Source organism: Humulus lupulus, chromosome 5, assembly GCF_963169125.1.
Source record: "Humulus lupulus chromosome 5, drHumLupu1.1, whole genome shotgun sequence".
Classification (NCBI taxonomy): Eukaryota; Viridiplantae; Streptophyta; class Magnoliopsida; order Rosales; family Cannabaceae; genus Humulus; species Humulus lupulus.
In genome coordinates this window covers 238307093-238331401 of record NC_084797.1, presented here as the reverse complement: position 1 = coordinate 238331401, position 24309 = coordinate 238307093, and the positions used below count along the sequence as shown (strand labels likewise).

Genomic DNA, 24309 nt, shown 5'->3' with positions numbered 1-24309 from the left:
CAGGAAAGAAAAGGAGCGTGGGTGATCTTTTGAAAATCCCGAAATTCAAGGGAAAGAAAGGTGGCGGTTAGCCAGGAAGGGCATTCTCGGGTTTCGTGCATTTGTCAAGGACAAGGGTTCTTACCCGAAAACTTAATGTACAAGAAACATGGCCTAAAGTTTTCAAAACCCAGAAAGTTGAAACTTCGCTCAAACGTTAAAACTGGATATAAACCAGTGATGCGAAATCCAGCAGGGGAAGTCTAGGAAACTTGAAAGCCTATTGAAACGAAACCCCCTATCTTATTATACTAAGAACGTAAACTAGCATACACAGCAAATACAGTATAAAAAGAACAACAAAAATGGCGTACTTACACAGTGATGGTGTGTGACGCCCCACATCACTATGGCTGCTTTCTGGAATGACAACTGGCCCTACAAACCAAGACAAGTCTTTCCAGCGTGCTTTGTCCTCACTCGTACACTTCCTGGGAAAACTTCCCAGGAGGTCACCCATCCCTAGATTACTCCAAGCCAAGCACGCTTAACCATGGAGTTCTCAAGTGATGGGCTACCGAAAAGAAGATGCACCTTCCTGATATAGGTAGTACCCATCAATCCATTTAAGCCCTCTTCAACTGTGTAGTCCCATACCTACACAGTCTTAGAATCATTACACTTGACCTTCCCCAGGCGGTGTGGGATTGCACAGCTTACCCGGTCTTTCCCCTTACGGATCACGGGATTCTGACTGTCACATGGTGATTGCAGCGAAATCGTCGATTGGAGAAGAGGTTGCAAGAAAGAACTCACTGACTCGAACAGACCAGGATTTCTTTGTTTCTTGGGTCGAGAAAACATGCGCAGGACAGAAGCTTCTTAAGAGAGTCTGGTTTTCTGGTTGTTTTTCTTTTCTTGTTTATGATGAACAAACGTGAAGAAGAAGACGAAGAGGGGGGTCTTGTATATATAGGTGGAAAAATGGAATTAATCGGGAGCGTCGAGTGAAATGCTCACTAGATCGAACGGATGGGGATTAATGACAAGAAGGCGCCGAAAAGTTGTCAGACGAACGATCGTGGGCGTATTCCCAAGGTACTCAAGTACCTAAAGTGAGCAATACCCGGCTGACGCGTGTCCATTTTCAAGAGTGTGACGGTACGGTTCCCAGAAAAAGTAGTTCAAAAGTTTCCTTCTCTTAGGATTCGAACAAATACTTTTGAGGGGGCAAGATGTTATACCCAGGTTTCGAGCCATAGTAAATATGACCTCGAAAGCTGAGTTCGCATTAAATGGTCTCGTGAGGGTTAGGGTATGCTCAAGGATGGTAAATCGAGCCTGCAAAGTATGATATATGATCTCGAATGTGGTGACCTCGAAATGATCTCGATCTCGAAAGGTAGCCCCGAGAACACACTCATCTTCAAGAACTTCGGAGCATGGGTCTTGAGCTCGATGTACTATCTCGAGAGCAATGTTAGCTCGGGAGATGTCAGTGGCTCGCACAATGACATGAAACCTGAGATGCTAAAGCCTTGGAGATACGCTATAACCACCTTGAATATCTACAAGTATTGTAAACATGAGATGTAATCCTCATTTATTGATGTAAATCCCCAAGAATTGTGGGATATTATTTAGTCAGTTATGCGTTCCCTGGTCTTCAGGGACGTTTCCTTTTTTATCTGATTAAAGGCATTTAAAGCCATTTATTTTATTCACAAAAGAGTAACTACCCAAAATATGTGGGATAGTATTCTGCATCCTTCTCTATAAATAGAGAAGCCATGCACCATTGTAAAGGACCGAAGTTCTGATCCTTGGGAGAAAACTCTGGAGAATTCATGCTAAAGAATTGTTCAGAGATAATCTTGAGGTTAATAACAGAGACTCGTGGACTAGGCAGATTTAACTGCTGAACCACGTAAAAAACCGTGTGTTTGATTCGTTTGTTTCTTTTGGCCATTGTCTTTAATTATTTACGTGCTCTCTTCTTTTATCTGTTGACGAAAAACGGCGTCAACATAATTTATATATATATATGTCATGTAGTCATGTATATATCTATGTCAATGGTGTGTTTAGATGTCATATATGTAGAAATTATTGATATAAATATTTATATATACTATAGAAATGTAATTCATTATATTATATATTGAAGAAAAAAAGTGAATCGAATTTTATTAAAATTATAGACAATGTTTTGCCCTAATTTAATTGTAAATACATTTATGTCATACATTATATTAAACATATTTTATTTATTTTTATGATATTGTTTATTTATTTAAAATTTATATGATAATTAAAAACAATAAAAACAAATATATGTTTAAATAAGCATGTTTATAACTTTAAAACTAAGCATACGTGCTTTGCACGTTATTTTTACCTAGTATATATATTAATATATATATATATATAAGATATAAGCAACGTGCAATGTACGTTTGCTTAATTTTATTTATAGAATTTATTAATTATTTTTATTAAATTCGTATAATTGTCATATAAATTTCAAATAAATAAATAATATTATATATAAAAAAAAAAGACATAAACATATTAAAATAAAATTTAAACTAAAAAATCGTTTATAGTTTTTTAAAAGAATGACATAATATTTATCTTCTATTCAGAATATATATATAACATGATAATCTTTTTAATCACAAACTACCTTATTTAAGGTACAAAACATTCATGATATTATTCAAATTATACTTTGGAGAATAAGCTTGTTTATTCTAGATAGAAGATAAATATTATTCTAATTTCTTATGTAGTTACATAGTTGTTGTACCTTAAAAATTAGCATGAGTTTAATCACTCAACTAGGGGTATAGCTGGCAGATGGATATGCGAAAAAGCAGCTAGGTAGAACCTCTGGTTAATAATGATGTGAGCAGCTCAAGTTGAGACTTGGCAGTACAACATTCATGTTATTGTCAGGCGGCCTCCTAGGGTAACGATCCAGCTCGAGACCTATAGTTGCCAAATCCTCCTTTGGGCGCACTGAAGTTAAGTCGAGCTAAGGTTCAAATAACCTTGGATCCCTAGCTCGATGAAGATATTCAGCTCATGGAAATCTTGTCAGAATGCATACTGAGGGATCTCAAGAGACTCGGAGGCTCTTTGTACGTTCATTAATGCTCAGGCTGTATTAATATTTATCATTTGTTATCCGAGATAGCAGGAGTATATTCTATTCTGTTATCAAATCATATCACAATGTAAATGGGAATACTCTATTGTTGACTGCGTTTTTGGCCAACGACGTGTAGACGTCAAAACGACAATAAACCTTCAAGAGAAAAATACGACACAGACAATTTTTATAGTGGTTCAGCCCCAATGTGTTGGTAATAGCCTAATCCACTTGGAGTTGTGATATATTTAGCCTACATTTAAGATCAGATGAACTTGAGCCAACTGAGTTTCTTAAGTGCAAGTAGAAAAATATAGAGTTTCTCTCTCTAGAGAATACAAGCTTTATCTCTCTAACCTCTCAAAAAATGCCTCAAGAATGCCCCAAGTAACAGTCCCTAAAATCTCAAAACGAGAGAGTTTTCTCAGTCTAAAAAGATCAGATCCCCCCAAATGATGTCATGAGCCATTTATTTATAGGCTCATGGATCGTACATAAATATCTCCCTTTTACCGGGTCATTTGTTCTTCCAACAGACTTTAATTAATAAAATATAAAAATATCTAATATTACAACAATATGGCTATTATTCCGGGATATCTGAGAGATTCTCGCGGCAGTTGAGACTGATTCAGGTTGAAGCTGTTACTGAGGACATAGGCAAACACCTCTCGTCGGCAAAGCACACATCTAGCACACTTCTGCCCTAGCAAAACGAACTAACTGGTCGGCCAAGCACCTGACTGGTCGGACAAACATCTGACTAGTCGGACAAGCACCTGACTGGTCGGTCATGACAACTGACTGGTCTAATATGACACATCTCTGGTCTAACATGGCACATCTCTGGTCTAGCAAAAATCTTCACCGGTTGGACAGAAATTTTATCAGATCGGTCAAATCACTTTATCACAACTCCGAAGAGCCAACACATTTATTGACTATTAATGTGTCATTTACTGACCATGCATTGCCACTTGTCACTCCTGATTGCAACGTCATCGAACTGAAATTTTGGGGATAACATCTGTATTAAATGTATACTATATTTATTCACGCGGTTACCCAAACCTGTCCAGTAAATTCCCTTATAAATATCAGGGATAATGGACAGGGAAGGAGACTGCATTTTTGTATTACTGAACCTCTGCAGAAATTGTGAGAGAAAAGCAATAATACTGTCTCGTGGACTATGTGGATTTTAACTACTGAACCACGTAAAATTTGTGTGTGTACAAAAGAGCTCTTATTATCTCATTACGGTTTACAAATAAGCATTAATATCCTTATTAGATTTCTCAATCTATTGTTGGCGAAAAACCGCATCAACAATAGAAGTATAAATAATAATTTTTTTGATAAAAATTATTATTATGTATTATATAATATTATAATGATATTTTATAATATTTTAATTTATATTAATATAAGTATTAAATATATAGTCTTGTATTAAATATTATTATAATAATATTTTATAATATTTGAATTCATATTAATATAATTAGTAAAAAATTAAGATTATATATTATGGTATATAATTATTAAATATCTTGTATTGTATATTATTATAATAATGAAATTTTATAATATTTGAATTTAAATTTATATTAATATAATTATAAAATAAGTAGTCTTATATTAAATATTATTATAATAATGATATTTTATCATATTTGAATTTATATTAATATAATTAATAAATATCTATTTTTAATTAGTTTTAAATGTATATTCCAAACTTCTATTTTGTTAAAACATAAAACTTAGGAATATTTACACCTATGATAGATTTTCACATTTGATTTACAAAAATCATCTATGAAAATTTATTTACAAATATACATTGGCACATCATCAAAATATATCTGAGTTCAAAATAATATTACCTAAAAATGGAAAATAGAAATTTTTTCTAGCTCAACACGGAAAAAGAGGCACCAATCCCATTGCCTGGATTTTGCCATTTTTCTAGGTTTTCAAAGTAACATTTTGGTTTCTTACAATACCAATAAGATACTTATTGCTTATCTTTTCATAAAGAAAAAAAACTTCATTTTTATATCATATTATTTAATATATATTTTGGTTACCTCCAAAATTTATTTGTAGAAAATTAGTTATCTTAAGCTACCAATTAGTTACATTTAAAAACATGGTTTCATTTTTAAGTTATATTATGATGTCTTATTATTTAAGATACTTTTACGTTATCCAAAACTTATTTGTAGAAAATAATTATCTTAAGATACTAATTAGTTACCTTTAAAAGCATGACTTCATTTTTAGGTTATATTATAATGTCTTATTATTTAAGAGATCAAAATATGCATTTTTAATTATAATTTGAAAGTAGCTTCTTGATTTCTTTTCTATTTGGTTAATAATAAAAGTTATTATTTATCACATATAAATTACATAAATGACCAAAAAGTATATTAAAACTTTTCATTAAGAAGTTATTATATATTATACTAAAGTAATTTTTGCTAATAAGCTATAGTAGCTTAATATATTATATGACAGCTCATTTGTTTATAAAATAAGTTTGAAGGAAGCCGAAAAGCATCTTAAGACACCATATTGTAATCTAAAATTGACTAATCGGTATCTTAAGATAACGAATTTTCTACAAATAAGTTTTGGAGATAATTAAAATATATATGAAATAATCTGGTTCAAAAATTAAAAAAAATTTATGACAAAAAAGTCAATCATTATTTTATCAACATCCTAAATAACTTTTGAAAACCCAGCAAACTAGAAAATTTAGGATTCCATAAATTTTTTCATTTCAGATATATTATTTTTTAAATTCTATATTTTTTTTATAACGTGGCCAAGCAATTTTGTAATTATTTTGTATTATATATATATATATATATTAAAATAACCTTAACACTTATCATGAGGATTAAGAATATTGACAATGAAAATATTTACACATCGCACAAATAGTGTATAAAAAAATTGTGTCTCATCACTATTCTTACTACTTACTATAAAATTTAAAATTAGCACCTCAACTTAGAGAATCGGAAAATAAACCTAAACCGAAAATGAAAACGACGCCGTGTAAGCAACATCAATACATATTCAAAAAACACCAAGTGCGCTTCTTCCTTCCCGCGCAGTAAGACAAAAATGGAAGATCCGCGAAAATCCGCCATGACTTTCTTCTCCGATCAAGAACTCTGCTACGCCGATATCCTACCTCCTTCTGAAGTAAGTTAACCTCTCAATTCTCCATCATCATCTTCATTATCACCATCACCGTGACTGTTTTCTTATTGGTCTTCGTCCGTGCAGGTCTTGCCGAGAATAGAAGTAGCAGTTCTCAATTTTCTCAGAATCTTGACTTCTCCTGATCCGGCGATCTCAAGCCTACCATTGGTACTGTCTTAGAAATTTCTGGTCTAGTAGTTTCTTCAATGTAATTTTTCTGCTAACAATTAAGTTAGTTATAAATCGGCTTAAACATGTATAGATTTGTAGAAACTCGAGCAATGGCCGTGTGAATCAAGGAATTTCAACCGAAGTTCCATGGATTTTCCTTTCTCGATCGCTTTGCAATAGGTCTCTAATGCGATCCAACGCTACCAAAGCCTTTATTAGAGGTTTTTATTCTTCCTCTTTGCTTTCTTTACAATAATTTATTATTATTATTATTTAAAAAAAAATTGTTGGTAAAAATAACAGTATGGAAGGTAATGGAGATGTGCTATAAAATTTTAGCACAAGGAAAGCGAGTAACGCAGAGGGAGCTCTTCTATAAGTTGATCTGCGATTCCCCTGATTACTTCTCGTCTCAGCTGGAGGCCAATAGAACCATTCAAGGTTTTTTGTTCTCCAAATTTTTTGGCTGTTTTCATTTGAATTTTCCTGCAAAATGTGTAAAAGAAAACTTAGTGTTGGCCCAGATGTTGTGGCATTGCTTCGGTGCAGCCGGTACAGTCTGGGAATCATGGCATCGAGCAGAGGACTTGTTGCTGGCCGTCTGTTATTGCAGGTATTTTAACTTGTTTCTTCTCATTTTTTTTACAAGTTTATTACTGTGATTTAACTTAGTTGAACCCAATTCGATGAATTACAGAGTTTCATCAATCCCCCTAAGGTGAACAAGTTTGGTTCATTACGTATGGGATAACCACTTTTGAAAGTTCACAACTTGGTTTTGTGGAGAGACTCATAAGTTGTTTGGTACTGGGTTCGGTAAATTTATTTTTAATAACTGGGTTTGTGTTTCTAAGTTTGTCCCATTTTTTAGATTTGAGATAATCTCAACCCTTTAAATACTTAGTGTCACATTTTCTTAATCTATAACTCCTCTAAATATAGTCCCACAAACCCAACGCTCATACCAAACAACCTCTCGGTGATTTTTCTCTGTTTGCTTTTGAATCGTGCTGTAGGAGCCAAACCAAGAGGTGGTGGACTGTTCTGTGTGTGGATCTTCTGGGCATGCCATTTCTGGTGACTTGAATCTTTTGGATCAGCTGATATTGAAAACAGATGCACGCTACATAATAGTAGTGGAAAAGGTAGTCATATATATTGAATGTATTCAGGCAGTGCTAGCTCCCCAATTCCCCTGTACCTTGCCATCTGACTACTTGGGCATTTTTTTGCTAGCATGCAATATTCCAGCGTCTGGCAGAGGATCGCATTTTTAATCAAATTCCAAGCATTCTAATCACAGCTAAAGGCTATCCAGATATTGCCACAAGGTGAACTGAACAGGTCACCCCAGAACAGAGTTTAATTGCTTATTACACTTTTTGTGTTCATCAAAGTTTTCTTTCATGCTCCAAAATGGGAACACTTTGAACATTGATTACTGACATAGGTTTCTCCTCCACCGAATGAGCCGGGTTTTCCATGATTTACCGATTCTGGCCTTGGTTGACTGGTATAGACAATTTATTTTACAAGTCAATGAAACAGTTACTTGCTAGTTCGAATCTAACATATTAGAAAAAATAGGAACCCAGCTGGATTAGCTATTTTATGCACATTCAAGTATGGAAGTTTCGGCATGGGATTGGAGGCTTACCGATATGGTAACTATTTTCTTGTCTCAAAATATATTTATGTAAATATATATATATATGGATATTGATACTTATATTCCTTTATTGTCATATTCTTACACAATCATATGTGTAGCTTGCAATGTAAAGTGGTTGGGACTGCGAGGAGATGATATAGAGCTCGTACATGCAGAATCTTTAGTTCCATTGAAACCAAAAGACCTGCAAATCGCTAAGAGCTTGATGTCATCAGATATCTTGCAGGTGATTTACCTACAAACTCAAACTTTCGAGTAGTAGAATAGAGCCAGAAGATATTGTTTTGATGTTGAAAATAAATAGGAGGAATGTTGAAATGCACAAATGCCTTGCAGGAAGAATACAAAGAAGAACTGGCATTAATGGTTCAAAGTGGGCAGAGAGCTGAAATTGAAGCTTTATATTGTCATGGATATGATTTTCTAGTAAAGTTCATAGCAAAAAAAATTGTACAAGCCAATTATATCTAGGAACAAAAGTCCAATATAATGCTTGTAAGGATATCATTACTCATCCTTATTACTCCCAACGAAGACTAAAAAAAAAATCCATCATTCTGACAAATGCAATAGTTTAACGTTTTTTATTATAAGAATAATGCCCCAAACCAACCATGTTAACAGTATTCATTAAAGAATGTCTTCCAAGCACAACCGTCTACAATACTCACATCCCAAAATCGAGAAGGTATTTTATACTTTTCGTAATATATATTGAAATGCTAATTTTCTCTATCTACTAATTACTACAACAGATCAAATTGTATGTAGGAAGGTTTGAATATGAATTAGACTGCACTGCAATGTACAGAGCCGGCTACAGACATCTCAAAATCTCTGATAAAATAAATAATGGCATCTCAAAATTTCTACCAAAATTGTTCAGTTCCTCTTCGATGTGAGTCTCACACTCTTGCCTTCAATTGCAAACTTCTTACTTCCACTCAGCTGCACAAACCAACATTATAATATAAAAAACACGAGAATGAAAGAAAAGTGCTTCTTCACAATTTCAAATCAGAAACATTGCCATTTTCCCCTAGTGGGGAGATTATTATTTTACAGTGACGAAAAAGAATACCTTCTGTTTTAAATAAGAAAGAGCTTCTTTCTTAGAAGAGAAGTCAGAAAAAACACCAGATGAAGTTTCATCGATCAAGGATTTTAGATCCTTCAGTTTTATTGACTCGCCAGGTACCTAAACAAGGCAGTGAGTTAGCTGCTAAAAGATATTATGAATACTATAACATGCAATTTTGGAGGACTAACCTGACGAAGAAGCTGCTTGCAAAGCTTTTTCAACTTTATTTTTGGTTCCTTAGTCTTTTTCATTTCTAAAGAGACGTCAAGTTTTCCATTTTCCGAACAATCAGGATCAGAAGACTCTTCATCATCATTGTCACTAAATGATGTCTTCTTCCCCTGAAAGTAACAACCAGCAATTTTTTTCGTCCGGTCCTTAATTCCTAGTCCTTGCTTTCCAGTCGTGGCTTTATCCTGAAAATTGAGGATTATATGCATATATTGTCAACGACAGCAGGAACAGGCAATAAGTGTACAATATCCTATCTGCAAAGTTTCACGTTAATAGTGTAATGCTACACACACTCCCAATTTACACACTCTAATTACGCACCATGACATGTATTTAATTTTAACCCACGTACATGTATCTCCACATATCTCTCTATTTGAACTTTTTTTAATCATCAAACCCATCTCCACCATTCTTAAAGAAAATCCGGCCACTAGGTGTGCATATTGGAGTTTTAGAAGAAGAAATTGCATGAAATCATGTTGGTTTGTAGTTCATTAGTCATATGATGATACTCTGTTAAGTTTTATTTTAAATTGAATTATAATTGATGTGTTTCTATAGTTCATTGAAACTCTGATTTTATGTCAAATTAAGTCTTTAATTATGAATTTATTCTTATTTATCGATCATATAGCATTTAGACTTTGAAATATGACTAACCGAGTTACATTTCAATCTAGGTAAAGGTTATAACGAGAATAGTACCTATCTAAAAACAGAAGTGCTACTACTGTTATACAAAAGAATAAAGCTTCCATAAGAATGTTACTTACTTGAACAAGATTATAAAGATTCTCCTGATCATCCTCGTGAAATGCAGTTCTTGCCTTGGAATTTTCACTTTGTAATTTTCTTCTGGATTCTGCTCCTAGAAAACCACCAGAGATAAAGCCAAGTTTAAAGCCCCACCAATCTGGAGAGATCTCTTCCTGCATGCTTCCTGTTACCATAAGACAAGGTCAATATACTTCTAAATCAAGCTAAAATCACTAAGAACAAATTCATTTAATTCAAGAAAATGCGAAAAATATAAAGGGTGTTTGACTCTTTAACTAAAAAAAAAATTAAGTAGGAGTGTTTGGCATTGTTTTCAAAAAATAATTTATAAAAACAATGTTACAAAAAAACAGAAAATTTTGAGAACACATCACTTTCTCTCACGTTAATTTATATCTACTCACTTTCTCTAACATCAATTTCGCTCTCATCACTTTTGATCTCCTTATTTTCCCTCTCATCACTTGTTATCTAATTATTTTTTCTCTCATCACTTTTATTGCATCAATTTCTCTTTTCTCAATTTTTCTTCCTCAAAATTTATCTCTCATTATTTTTCATCACTATTTCTTTCACATTACTTTATCTCATTCATTATTTATTAGAAACTTTTAAAAGATTTTTCTCTTTGTAAATATATTAATTAATTTTTTATTTAAGATTATTTTTAAAATAATAAAACTAAAAACTTAATTTTAGAAAACATTAACCAAACCCTTATTATTTTTTGAAAACTACAAAAACGGTTTTCTGTTCTCATTTCTGAAAATACAATTTTGAAAACAAAAAACAGAAAACAATATCGCACATAGTGTTGTAAAAGCAGTAAATTTCAGTATAGCAAGATGTTGCATAAATATGTGTTTAACTACACATGACATATGCCATTAAATATAATATCAATTAACCCTTCACTATTCTCTACTCTACCAAATTATTACCTTCAGCAAATATAATATCACTTTCAGTTTCAGGTGCCTTCTCCAACTCCTTCAATTGACCACTGAGAATAGGATTTGTTGCAGTAGGCTCCTCAACCTTTGCCTGTAGTGGGCACTAATGTTGTAAAGATGCAGTAATAAAACACAAAAGTATCTACATGCCATGTTCCAAAACATGGGAGAACACACCAAAATAAAATCTCACAACTTTAAGTGACTCAAAATTCAACTTGACTAACAATTTAAAGTTGAGAAAATTTTGTTTTATAGCACAACAAACCCATCGGAATTTTAATTTGGTTGTCCTTGTACACAACATGAAAAATTAATATCATAAACTCACTGAATTCGCATAACTAATAACAGCATGTACTTTACAATGCTCCGTCAGCCTTTTAAAGGAGGCAAAGGCATCCAGAAAATAACGAGTGGAGTTTATGAAATTCAAACATATACCTTGTATTGTACAATTTTCATCAGATCAAGTAAACTTCCACATTTTCTTTCTCAGAAAACACTAACAAGGGGCGCTTATATAGTGAAACCCCATAAAGGACCTCAAAAATATTAAAAAAGAAAGCTCAAGATTTTAATAAAATGAACTATGTAATGAAAAACAAGTTATGATTTAGACATAGAGACATGAACTGAAAAACATGTAACTTTATGTTATTTTCTTAAGAGGGAAAAAACTTGAAGGGGGTGAAAATTTTGTAACATTCTGAACTTACAAGGATGCCTTCAAGATCCTTGGCCGAATATGCATGAACAAGCTTTGCTCTCTCTCTTCTCTTATATCTAATTATGAGGAGAAGTGAAAATAAGTCAAGTTAATAAATCATAATAGTGCAGAAAAAACTGATAATCAATATTTATAATACACAACACCAACATCCATGTAGATTACACCACACTGACCTTCCCTGTGGTCGAGTAACCTTGGCAACTTTCTCCTCAACTTGGTTTGGCACTTCTGAGTCTGAATCTTCTTCTACTTCGGACTTATCTTCAACTTCGGTTTTCTTCTCATCAGGTTGTGCCGTTTGCTGCAAAACCAAAATAATCAAATGAATGAACAAAGAACCCCCAAAAATGTGATCTTTTGGACACCAAAATGAATCAAAAGAACAAGTGTAATAAAACTCACCACTTTCAATCTTTTGAGAATACTATCAAATTGAGAGGTGTCAAATGCCCAAATGTTAGGCTTCTCTAAACCAATGCCTATACCAAATTCAAAGATAAAACCGTTATACAGCTGAAATATCCATCAAAACCCTACATTTCACATCATTTTTTTATAATTGAGCTAAAAAAACTTCATTTTTTTTCCTTTTTCCAAAGAAAATCAAACAAACAAGCATACCAGTAGTATCCTGTTTGTTCTTGACTCGAAGGTGTCCTTTGATTCCTTGTTTGTCTTTCCCGAGTCCTTCTCCTTCTTCCCACCCCTATAGAATATTTCAAATCATATGAACAAAAACCTCCATAACAATCCATAAAGTTTGATCAAGAAGAGAGAGAGAGAGAGAGAGAGTACCATTTGTTTCATGAGGCGGAAAGCAGCGGATTGTCTGGCGACGCCGACATAACAGAGAGGAGCTTCAGGTGCCGCCATGGCCGCTGTATCGTTTTCTCGCCGACGATACGAACAGCCTGAAGCTCAAAGAGGGAGAGAGAAGAGAAGGGAAGCTCGAAGAGGAAGGGTTTTAAGACCTAGAAGGGGGAAAGTTACGCTGCTCCGCTGAGTATCGTTGTTTCTGTGGAGAATCAATTTTCCAAAGACGGGCCTTCTGGATCAACTGGGCCTTGCTGACAAACATTAGCCCTAGTCATTTTTCTCAAGAGGAAATTACACTAAATATGATTTTTTTTTTTAATTTTGAAAAATATGGCACTTTTTTCTTTAGTTTTTTATGGCATATTTTTCTTGTTAATATTTTTATGAGTTTTTTTCCCATATATTTATTTGTATAACATACTCTACTTTTTTATACAGTTTTAGTAGCTGGTTTTAATATGTTTTGAGATTATTTTTATAATGTAAATCTATTTTTTTTATCATTCATATTTTATAAAACATTTTTTTTTACATTATTTTTCGAAAAAAAAATCTCGGACCTTCATCACCATGCTTTTTATTCCAATCTCTTCTTCTTTTCTTCAATCAGCATTTTCTCTGCAATAATTGGTTACCACTATCAAAATAATTTTGATTTTTTTATGGTAGTAATCGTCATATGCCACTGTCAATTTTTTTATTGATGTGTGGAACTGGTTACAACTATAAAAATTAGTTTTATTTTTTAAGTGGTGTTGTAGTAACTGATTATAACTATAAAAATAATTTTGATTTTTTTTAATAATGTACCATTATAAAAATACCAACTAAATTGTAACTAGTTACTTAGAGAGATTTGGGGGAAAAAAACTGATATGAAAAAATAAACTAAATTGTTCGTGAAGGTAACTGGTTACAGCTAGGTCGGAAAAAAAATAGATATGAAAAAAAGAACAAGTTGAGATGGAAACTGGTTATTTAGCCAGACCTGGAAAAAAATAAGATCCAAATAAAAAATCTAAACTTATCATAATCGTAACTGGTTACAACTATGTTTAAAAAAAATCAAATCTAAAAAAACCCAGTCATCATGCTACCTTGTTACTTATTCAGGTATAAAAATAAAATCTAAATTAATTGTTATCGTAACTGGTTACATCTAGGTCTAAAAAAAATCAGATATGAATACAAAGAATCAAACGTCATGGTACCTAGTTACTTAAATAGACTTGAAAAAAAAACTAGTAACTGGTTACACTTAGTTCTAATAGAAAAACAAATCAAATATGAAGTGCAAAATCATATTTGAAACATATTTAAAATGACAAAATCATATGTGAAAAATAAGAAGAACAACAAAAAGAATAAGAATAAAATCAAATTTGAAGAAAGAAGAAGAAGAAGTGCCAAAAGGGCGGAGGTGCAACGCCGTCAAGAGCAGGGGCAGAGGTACATCACCGTCGGGGGTGAGGGCGGAGGTGGCATCGTTGGCGGAGGGCTGAGATGAGGGAACTGAATGGGGGAGGAGAGAGGAAGAAATGAGAAGAGAGAGAGATCATGATTCGTGAGGGAGAGATGATAGAGGAGAGAGTGAGAAAAAGTTATGTGTAATTAGGTTTATGGTAATCTATTTTTATATATTTTATGGAATTACCATACTTTAAACATAATTTTCAAAACTTACCATATTTTGTATAATTATTTTTTTCCCATAGATATAGAAACTATGTTTATTTTTCCCATATTTATGTAAATTTCTCATTTCTCAAAAGCCTATTAAATCACGTAAAATTTACAAGATGGATGTTTATGGCAAAATACCCATTATTTACCGAGTGTAACATTTAAATACCCAAACTTTTTTTAACAGAAAAAGTACCCAAAGTTGTTAAATTGTAGTATTTAAATACCCAAAAAAATTTGTTGGCAAAAAAAATACCCAAAGTTGCTAAAACATTATACATTTACTACAAAAAAGTTAAAAAAATATTAATATTAATGTATTTTAAGTTATAAAAATATACAGCAATATCCTAAATTAATTATAAAATTAAAAAATAGTTTATATAATGAAGAAAATATATTTTTTGATTGAAAATAAATTAAAAGAAAAATCAATAACTAAAAAACTATTAAAAGATAAAAAAAATTTATTAAAAAACGTTAATCTAATAAAAAGAATATTTCTTTATTATTTTCATTAAATAAAATTATTGTTTAATTTTAGAATTAATTTAGGCTATTTTTATATTTTTATATAATTTTAATGATTTTTTATAACTTTAAATACATTTGTATTAATTTTGTTAAACTATTTAGATAGTAAAGTGCAACGTTTTAACAGCTTTAGGTATTTTTGTCACAAAAAAAAAGTTTGACTACTTAAGTGCTACATTTTAGAAACTTTGGATATTTTTAGAATTCTAGCTTTTAAATGTCATTTTATATTAATAGGAATGGCAAAATTACTCGAGGTAAGGCCGGGTTGTTCTGTGTTATATTATTTATTTTACAAAATAATATAATGTTGATTAAATGAATGTGATAAATAAAATGGGTGTGACAAAATATTAGTTTGCCAATTTGTAACATACAAATGTAAATGGGGTTATATGTTTTTTATTTGATTTTCATGTGGTATAGTGTTTTATAGTTGTTATGGGTGTTATTTGGACAGTCAATAAAGTGTTTAGATGTTATAAAATTGCATGAGAGAAAAGTTGTGGAGTTTTGGTAGCTTGCAACCAAAGCTGTTACTTGGGGTTACAAATCGTAAACTTGACAGTTTTGGTTTTCAAGAATCATTTTGATGCTTTGAATGTTGTAACTCCCAAATCATCCCTTTAATTTCATAAACACTTAATTTATCACTAGTAACAATCAATGGGTTGGTGGAATTTGAAAATCAAATGGTGATCTAAACATCTATAAATAGAGACCTATTGGCCACTTGTGAATGGGATTTTTTCAATCAATTTTAGCACTTGACTGGAAAAAATAAGGCGTGATAATTCTATAAAGTTATTTCCTAAACTTTGAGCATCTCTTAGTGCTAAGTGAATAAGGGAAATAAGTTTTTGGACAAAGATTTCGAACCTTGTTCAAGTCTAGTGATCATCAATACTCTTCACTTTGCTAGTGTAAGTGAGGGTTTATTTTCTTCCTTCATCCTTATTTCTATTGTGTTTATTTGCATATTATTGTCTTGAGTTGTATTATCTCTTCTTCTACTTTATCCCCATTTATTTGTACTTTCAAGTATTGAGTTGTAAGTTTATTTTACAATTTATTGTCCAATTATATTCTTGTATAGACTTGTAATTTTATTCCATTGAATTTATATAATATTCTCTATCACCCTGGTGGGCGAGTCCGCTTCGAATTAATCGGGACACATTGCGGGCCTTACCCCGCTACTAATTAATGTGGGCCAACTACTCATCCTTGTTAATACGAGGCACTTTTTGTTTTTGCAAAAAAAAAAAAAAAAAAAGTCTGCTTAACTAGGCATATGAAATATATACAGTAAAACCTCTATATAAGAATAACTTTATGATCAAACTAATTTTATTCTAATTGAGAGATTATAACTGAATGAAGGTACTGGTACAAAAAATTTCCAAACACCAAAAAGTATCAACTTTAACAACGATAACAATAAAAATTCCTAATAACTATTACATATTTAAATGTAACTTAAATAATTTAAATGTAGAATAAATCATTGATTTTCTTATTTGTGTACAAATAAATGGCATAATATATATTTGACTGTATATAGAGGTATACTTTCTTAATGCAGGACTTAAAAAATGTATAACTAATGACATTTTAGATGTTATTCTTATTTATAACTGGCCGAAATTGGAACCAAATTTTTTTATAATAAAATATAAGTTACTCTTATATAGAAGTTTTACTGTAGTAAGTTTTCATGTTACAGACAATTATACCGAGGAGGATAACTAACTAACAACTAATCACCAGAATGAGTTTTTCACAAGGCAATGATAATCATCATTGTTATACGGTAATTCTTTAAAATCAGTAACAAACAATTACTAAAAAATTCAAATTGAAGAATAGTTTTGTTGGGCCCAAAATATTCGGCCTAGATAACTTTCCTAATATCTTTTCACAACGCACTGTTTGAATAAAAGCGTTTATAGATGCAGGATCCACGGGATTGAGAAAAGACAGAAGTTGAGAAATCAGAAGACAATGTCTTTCTATCTTAGCTTCTGCTAAGAACAAATTTAAAATGGTAAACAGGCGGGAAAAGTAGTTGGCCTTCGGCCAATCACAGTGAGACTTTTCCTGTCACTTTCTACCCCTCTCACTATCTATAACACTTTATGATATCTTATTAGGGGGTATTGGACACATTGTTATTATTCATATATAATTTTTCTTGCAATATTACTCTTTTTGAATAAATATTCATCTGACTTAAGCATCAGAAAGTTTTCTTACAGGTACTCCCAAGTGCTTTGTCCATCTCGAAGATTTAAGAACTCAATCAAAGAGGAGAACAAAGTGACTAGAGAAGAAAGATCAATTTCCAAGATTACCCTGACGAAATTTTTGACATCAACAGTTTAATGCATTCTAGACCTAAGATATACCAAAACTTGCATTGTTATAGCTAAACCATTTTCAACAGAGTAATTAAACAAAAAATTTACAAGTTACACATATTCACATATCAAAAGGCTAATATGCATTATTATTCTAGTGCTTACTAATATGTGTTTGGTTTAAAATCTTTGATTGAGCTAGTTGATATGTGTCGTGGTAAAGCAATCCACGACCCTAAGGCTCCAAGATTCACCTGCAAAACAAACCAAGAACAAATATACACAGAATAGTGTACTAAAACACAAACACTTAGAGAACAAAAATAAGAAAAGGGAAGAAAAAGAATCACACAGAGAGATTTATACTGGTTCAGCCTTAAAATAAGGCCTACATCCAGTCTGAGCATTTCTCCACTATAATGAATCAATGTTACAATACAAAACAACCCTTCTTCCTCTCCAAAGGTTCTTGAACACTCTGTACAACTCAAAATATGAGCACTTAGTTTACACCAAAGTAAACTCTCACACACTCAACAATGTACAAAGAAAATTAACCCTTGTTCTCTCTTTCTCTCTTTTCAAAACCTCTTATTTTCTTATATCTTCAACTAATGAAACCCCTGGATATATATAGCTGCAGTTCCAGTTCTTTCACGTGCTGAAAGAAAAAATCAGTTCTGTTTTAACTGACTAAAAATCTGTTGTAACTGACTAGGCTTAAAAGAGTAACAGAAGAGATAAGTTATTTAATGATCTCTTAATAACAACACGTCATATGCCAGTTATATTAGGATTACTCCAACATATTCCACATTAATCCTTATATTAATGGCATAAGACACTTCCTTAGATCAGTGGAGAAGTATACTCAAATTTCGGTCTTCATCATTCTTCAAGACCAATCAAGTTCAAACAATGTTTGAACTTGTTCAAAGGCAACACCTTAGTACCCAAGTCTGCTGCAATTTCTTCAGTAGGGACATTTTCAAGTCAATCTCTTTGTTTTCAATTTTCTCCCTTATCCAGTACATCCTAATGTCAATGTGCTTTGAATGCTCATGGTACACTGGATTTTTGCTGAGATGAATTGCTGACTGACTATCTGAATATACAGTAACTCTTTAGCTCTTTGAGTAAGCCTTGAAGCCAAATTCCCTCTTTAATAGCTTCAGTTACTGCCAAAAATTCTGCCTCAGTTGTAGATAATGCCACCACAGGTTGTAGTTGAGTTTTCGAGCAAATACAATTTCCATTTAATAAGAAAATAAATGAAGTTACTGACTTCCTATTGTCTCTATTTGCTGCATAATCAGAATCCACGAATCCTTCCAATTGAATCTGTCCCTTGGCTTTCTTGAAGTGCAATCCATAATTCAATTCAAAGTGCCTTTGATGTATCTCAACAACCATTTCAAACCTTCCCAATGAGGTTCGCCTGGATTAGCCATATACCTACTTAGTACACTTATAGGATAGGATAGATCAGGTCTGGTACTCACCATTGAGTACATTAAGCAACCTATTGCTTCTGAATAAGGAACACTTTCCATTCTTTTTGTATCTTCATTAGTCTTTGGGCATTGTTCATTTGAAAATTTGAAATGCCCAGCAATAGGCATGCTGACACGTTTAGAATTACTCATGTTGAATCTGTCAAGCACCTTTGACAAGTATCCAGTTTGAGAAATAATTAACTTCTCCTCTTTGTTCTTCCTTGTAATGACCATGCCAAGAATTTTCTTTGCTGTACCCAAATCCTTCATTTCGAACTCCTTACTGAGTTGTCCTTTTAACCAAACAATTTGTTGCTTTTCTTTTCCAATTAGTAACATATCATCCACATATAAGAGTAAGAAAACAACATCACTTGTTTCTAAATTCTTGTAGTATAAGCATGTATCAAACTCAGACCTTTTGAACCCCAAACCAGTCACAAAATTGTCAAACCTTCTATTCCATTGACGAGGAGATTGCTTCAGACCATATAAAGACCTCTGTAGCTTGCATACAAGTTCACCACCTGGTTGTTCCACCTTAAAACCTTCAGGCTGACTCATGAAAATGGTTCTGTAATGCCCCAAATTTCCTAATAAGGTTTAGGACCTTGATTAGGAGGCCGGGAGGGCCATAATTGATTTATTATAGTATTTAATGATTATATGCATGTTTACGTGAATTATATTATTATATGATGGTGAATGCATGCGTATGGGCTCATATGTTAATTATGAGGGTATTTTGGTAATTCGGCCACTGTGGGCGTAATTGTATATTTTGGGTGCATGATTGTGATTAATTAATATAGCCACATTATAAGGTGAATTGGTTCGAGCTAGTCGACATGAGACGATCATGAGATGTAAGTGTTCGGTCTAGTCATAACGGGTTTAAGTTCGGGGCTCGGGGTGAGTCTCGGGGTGAATTTAATGATTAGAGCATTACCGGGAATTAAAGGGTAATGGGATATGGATTATTGGTGTTTGAGGTTATTGAGAATAGCGGGAATTGGAGGGTGTTAACTGTGATTAATGAAATAGGTGCGAAAGGACGATTTTGCCCTTGGTGGCTGTTAAGGTTTTATTTTAGACCTAAGGGTATTTAGGTCTTTTTACCCTAAGAGATATATATCAACCATTAAGGCTGTAGGAGAGTAACAAAAACAGAGTTTTTCCTCCTTCTCTCCCGATAGACTCTCTTCCTCTTCTCTCTTTGGATTTTCAAGCTCAGTTTGAGGAATCGAGCCAAGGAACCAAGCTTAGCCAAGCTAGGCTTATGCTCCACCATTGAAGAGGGTGTGTTGCTGAGATCAAGGTGAGTTTCTAGCCACTAGAACTCTTGATTTTGCTCTGTTTTCTAAGTTAAGTTTCAGCTGGTTTTTGGGTTGGAAACTTGGGAATTGTTTGGATTTTTGGCTAGGGTTCTTGGGGTTGTGGTCCCTAGGACATGTGGGGATGGTTTTTGGGTTCATTTGGCACCAAAAATGGGATTTGGAAGCATTGGAATCGAGTTATAATTGAAGAAGTCGAAGAAGAAAGTTTCAGGGGTGGCTCTGTTTGGGGCTAGCGCTACAGCGCCCATCAGAGGGCGCAGTAGCGCTACACAGGGCTCAGTTGGGCGGTTTGTGATTCTGTCTTGAGCGCTGGGGCGCTAGAAGGGCAGCGCTGTAGCGCTACCCTGTTCCTTCAGAATCCTGTTTTGGGTGTTTTTAAGGGCTTTTGGCTTGGGGTTTCAATTCTTAAGGCCCGGGATCGAATCTACTCACTGCGTGGGCATGTTTCGAGGTCCCGAGAGTGGGGTTTAGGTTAAGACCCTGTCTTTGTGAATTTTCATTAATTGGAGATTGTGTTTGGTTATGACTAGGTGACCGCTAAAGGATTAAGAATCGATCGTTCTCAAGGGTCGTTCTTGTTTCCATTTTCACTCGAACCGGAGGTAAGAAAACTGCACCCTGTGTATATGAGATATGCATGGTTATTATTGATGCATGTCGGTTGATTATTATGTATGACATGCATGGTTATTATTGATGCATGTCAGTTATTTATTATGTATGACATGCATGGTTGTTATTGATGCGTGTTGGATTGCTGGATTTATTGCATATGATGCACGAGAAACATGTGATTGGGACATGCTTTATATACTGAGTATGATATTGTTCAAAGCTTGAGCCTCTGTGGTTGTGCATGGTCCTAATTGTACTGGTATCTGTTTAGTAAGCATGCTAAATACCTTGTTTATGGATATTGAACATGTGGTATACGATTGGTGGCATGACTTGCTTGTGTATGGCACTGACTAGTCAGGGACTGACTCTAAAGTCGAGAATCACGCAATGAATGGCTCTATGGCATTAATGCTAGACCGACTCTAGGGTCGAAGAACTTATAAGCGCTTGCCTGGTCTACGACCAGATGACTATAGCCAAGGTATATGACCCCGGTGACCGTTTGTCACATGGCTAAGGGACGTTGTCCATAGTTTCGACTCTAGAGTCGTGAGGAAGGTTATGTTGGTGACTAATCACCTTACACCTGTCCTAATCAAACTTAAGAAGAGAATCACTTATCAGTTAAGCCCTGGTGATCCTATCGTCACATGGCTAGAAGGAGCGATGCTCGTTATTGTGACTTTTGGCTATTATCACCTATTGCGTGGACTGATAGTCCCAAATGGTTATTATAATCGCTGTTGATATTATATCATGTTATCTGTTGGCATTATACCATGTTATCTGTTGATATTATATCATGTTACCTGATGATATTACGTCATGTTATCTGTTGATATTATATCATGTTACCTGATGATATTACGTCATGTTATCTGTTGATATTATATCATGTTGGATTGTGTTTTCTTGCTGGGCTTCGGCTCACGGGTGTTACGTGGTGCAGGTAAAGGCAAGAGGAAGCTGGACCATCCTTGAGTTGGAGAGCTTAGGTGATGACGTGTACATATGCAGCTGCTCGTCCGCCACGGTCGAGGTTTAAAGTGGAACTAGGGTTGAACCCTGTTTTGCCGCTTAGAACGGTCTGTTGTAAATATTTTCTGTAATAAACTCTGAAATTATATTTTCGGGATCCCAATGTATATATTAAACATTCTAGTGAAACGTTACGTCTTAACCAAAATGTTTAATCCCTAAACCGCTAATCATACTTAGTTCACGATTTTGGCCAAACGACTCGTTTAGCGAGTTTAGCACTGTTTACAAGGCACACCGTAACGGTCCCAGGAGTTGGGGCGTTAAAGCTTTCCATTCAAAAACGCTGTTGTAACATCCATTTGTTCCACTTGAAAATCTAGCTGGGTTGCTAAAGCTAGCATGATCCTTATAGTTTTATACTTAACTACTGGTGAGAATACTTCTTTATAGTCTATCCCCTCTTCTTGTGTAAAGCCCTTTGCCACAAGTCTTGCTTTATACATTTTTGCCTCATCATTTGTTGCCCCTTCTTTTAGCTTATAAATCCATTTACAAGCAATTATCTTCTTGTCTTTAGGCTTTGAAACTAACTCCCATGTCTTATTCTTCCTTAAGGAGTCCATTTCTTCATTCATAGTTTTATTCCACCACTTTGAATCTCTGCTTTTAATTGCTTCCAGATATGTTGATGGCTCACTTTCATCAAGTTGTCTCGCCACATTTAGAGCATATGAAATGACATCTGCTTCTCCCAATTTGCAAGGACACGAATGACCCTTCTGGTTCTATCTCTAGGTAATTGATAAATACCAAGAGTTTCTTGAGGTTTTCCATCATCAGGATGTTGCTCAGGTTCCTGACTTCCACTTTGACTAGTATACTCGTCTTCTTTTCCTTGAGACTTAACTGACGTAAACTCTATCTCTGTACTGGTACTTTGTTCACCTGGGTTTCCTGCATCACATGAAACACTACCTTTCTCTTTCAAGTGTGGAAATTCTTTCTCATTAAAAACAACATTTCTACTGTTAATTATTTTGTACCTTGGTTGTTCTAATGAGCATAGCCTAAACCTTTTAACACCACTTGGATATCCTAGAAACAAACATTTTACTGATTTTGAACTTAGTTTATCAGTGTCTTGGTGTGCATATGCTGCACAACCAAATATTCTCAAATGACTTAGGGATCGGGGATGACCAGACCATTTTTCTTCAGGGGTTTTTAGGCCAATTACTCTGTTTGGACTTCTATTTACTAAATAGGCAGCTGTAGTGACAGTTTCACCCCAAAATTGTTTAGGCAAACCAGAGTTTATAAGCATGCATCTTACTTTATTTAAAAGAGTTCTATTCATTTGCTCAGCCACCCCATTTTGTTGTGGTGTGTGCATTATTGTTCTATGCCTTTCTATCCCCTCTCTTTTGTACCAAGTATTAAATTCCTCATTATCAAATTCTAGGCCATTATCTGTCCTAATAACTTTCAGCAACTTACCAGTTTGTTTCTCAACATAATTTTTCCACTCTTTGAATTTTTCAAAGCAATCACTCTTGTGTTTTAAAAGATAAATCCATACATTTCTACTGTAGTCGTCTACTATGGACAAAAAATAGTGATTTCCACCTTGAGTAACTACTTTGCTCGGCCCCCAAAGATCCAAGTGAACATACTCCACAATCTGAGATGCTTTATGTTTTCCAACTCCAAATTTGACTTTGTGTTGTTTACCTCTAATGCATGTTTCACAAAAAGGCAGAGAAGAAGATTTTATGATAGTTAATAAACCTTGTTTACAAAGTTCAGACATACCTCTTTCACTCATGTGGCCTAGCCTTTGATGCCAAACTACTATCTCTGAGCTATCATGTTTAGCCATTGATGCTTCACCAGCTGTGACAGTGCTACCAACAAGTACATATAAACCATGTTTTTTGATGCTTTTCATTATTACTCTTGAACATTGTGAGATTCTGAAATTTCCATCACTTCCTTTGAAGCACAACCCTTGAGAATCCAGTGCACTAATTGATATTAAATTCCTTCTTAAATCTGGTATGTACCTCACATTTTCAAGAATCCTTATTACCCCATCAAAGTGTTTTATTGCTATAGACCAAATTCCTTCTACTTGACAAGCTTGATCATTTCCCATGAGTACTTTGTTATTGTGCAATTTCTTGAAATCAAAAAACCATTCTTTTACTGGGCTCATGTGATAGGTACATCCTGAGTCAAGTATCCATTCAGTTATGTCTCTTGTTGATGTCACGTTGAACATTTCTCCATCAGAATATTCCAGACTTGTTCCATCTACGAGTGTAGTAGTTTCATCTGTGTGTTGATCGTCTCTTTTCTTCTTCAAATCCCAACAAAACCTTCTAAGGTGTCCAATTTTTCTACAGTGGTGACACCTTCTTGTTTCTTTTCCTCTTGACTTTGATCGAGCAAGAGACCTCCGATTTGAGTTGTCTTTCCCTTTACTGAAAGATCTTCTTGGTT

The 24309-nt window shown here is 33.8% G+C and overlaps 2 protein-coding genes across 2 annotated transcripts; one reads left to right on the top strand and one right to left on the bottom strand.

Annotated features, from left to right (window-relative positions):
* The first annotated feature begins 6272 nt into the window (after positions 1-6272).
* On the top strand, positions 6273-8757 carry LOC133778497 (meiotic recombination protein SPO11-2). The gene is made up of 11 exons (XM_062218443.1): positions 6273-6358; positions 6443-6526; positions 6621-6750; positions 6833-6970; positions 7054-7142; positions 7546-7674; positions 7766-7860; positions 7980-8042; positions 8117-8193; positions 8300-8427; positions 8538-8757. Exons 1-11 carry the CDS (start codon positions 6278-6280, stop codon positions 8670-8672), a joined length of 1149 nt encoding a protein of 382 aa, XP_062074427.1. The 5' UTR covers positions 6273-6277; the 3' UTR covers positions 8673-8757.
* Positions 8758-8771: 14 nt separating this feature from the next.
* LOC133778498 (G-patch domain-containing protein 1) lies at positions 8772-12938 on the bottom strand. Its single transcript, XM_062218444.1, has 10 exons — positions 12778-12938; positions 12604-12688; positions 12385-12461; positions 12156-12283; positions 11969-12035; positions 11238-11340; positions 10293-10459; positions 9471-9698; positions 9283-9399; positions 8772-9149 (listed from the first exon to the last, which is right to left on the bottom strand). The coding sequence occupies exons 1-10, from the start codon at positions 12853-12855 to the stop codon at positions 9084-9086; spliced, it is 1116 nt and encodes a 371-aa protein (XP_062074428.1). The 5' UTR covers positions 12856-12938; the 3' UTR covers positions 8772-9083.
* Positions 12939-24309: the final 11371 nt, after the last annotated feature.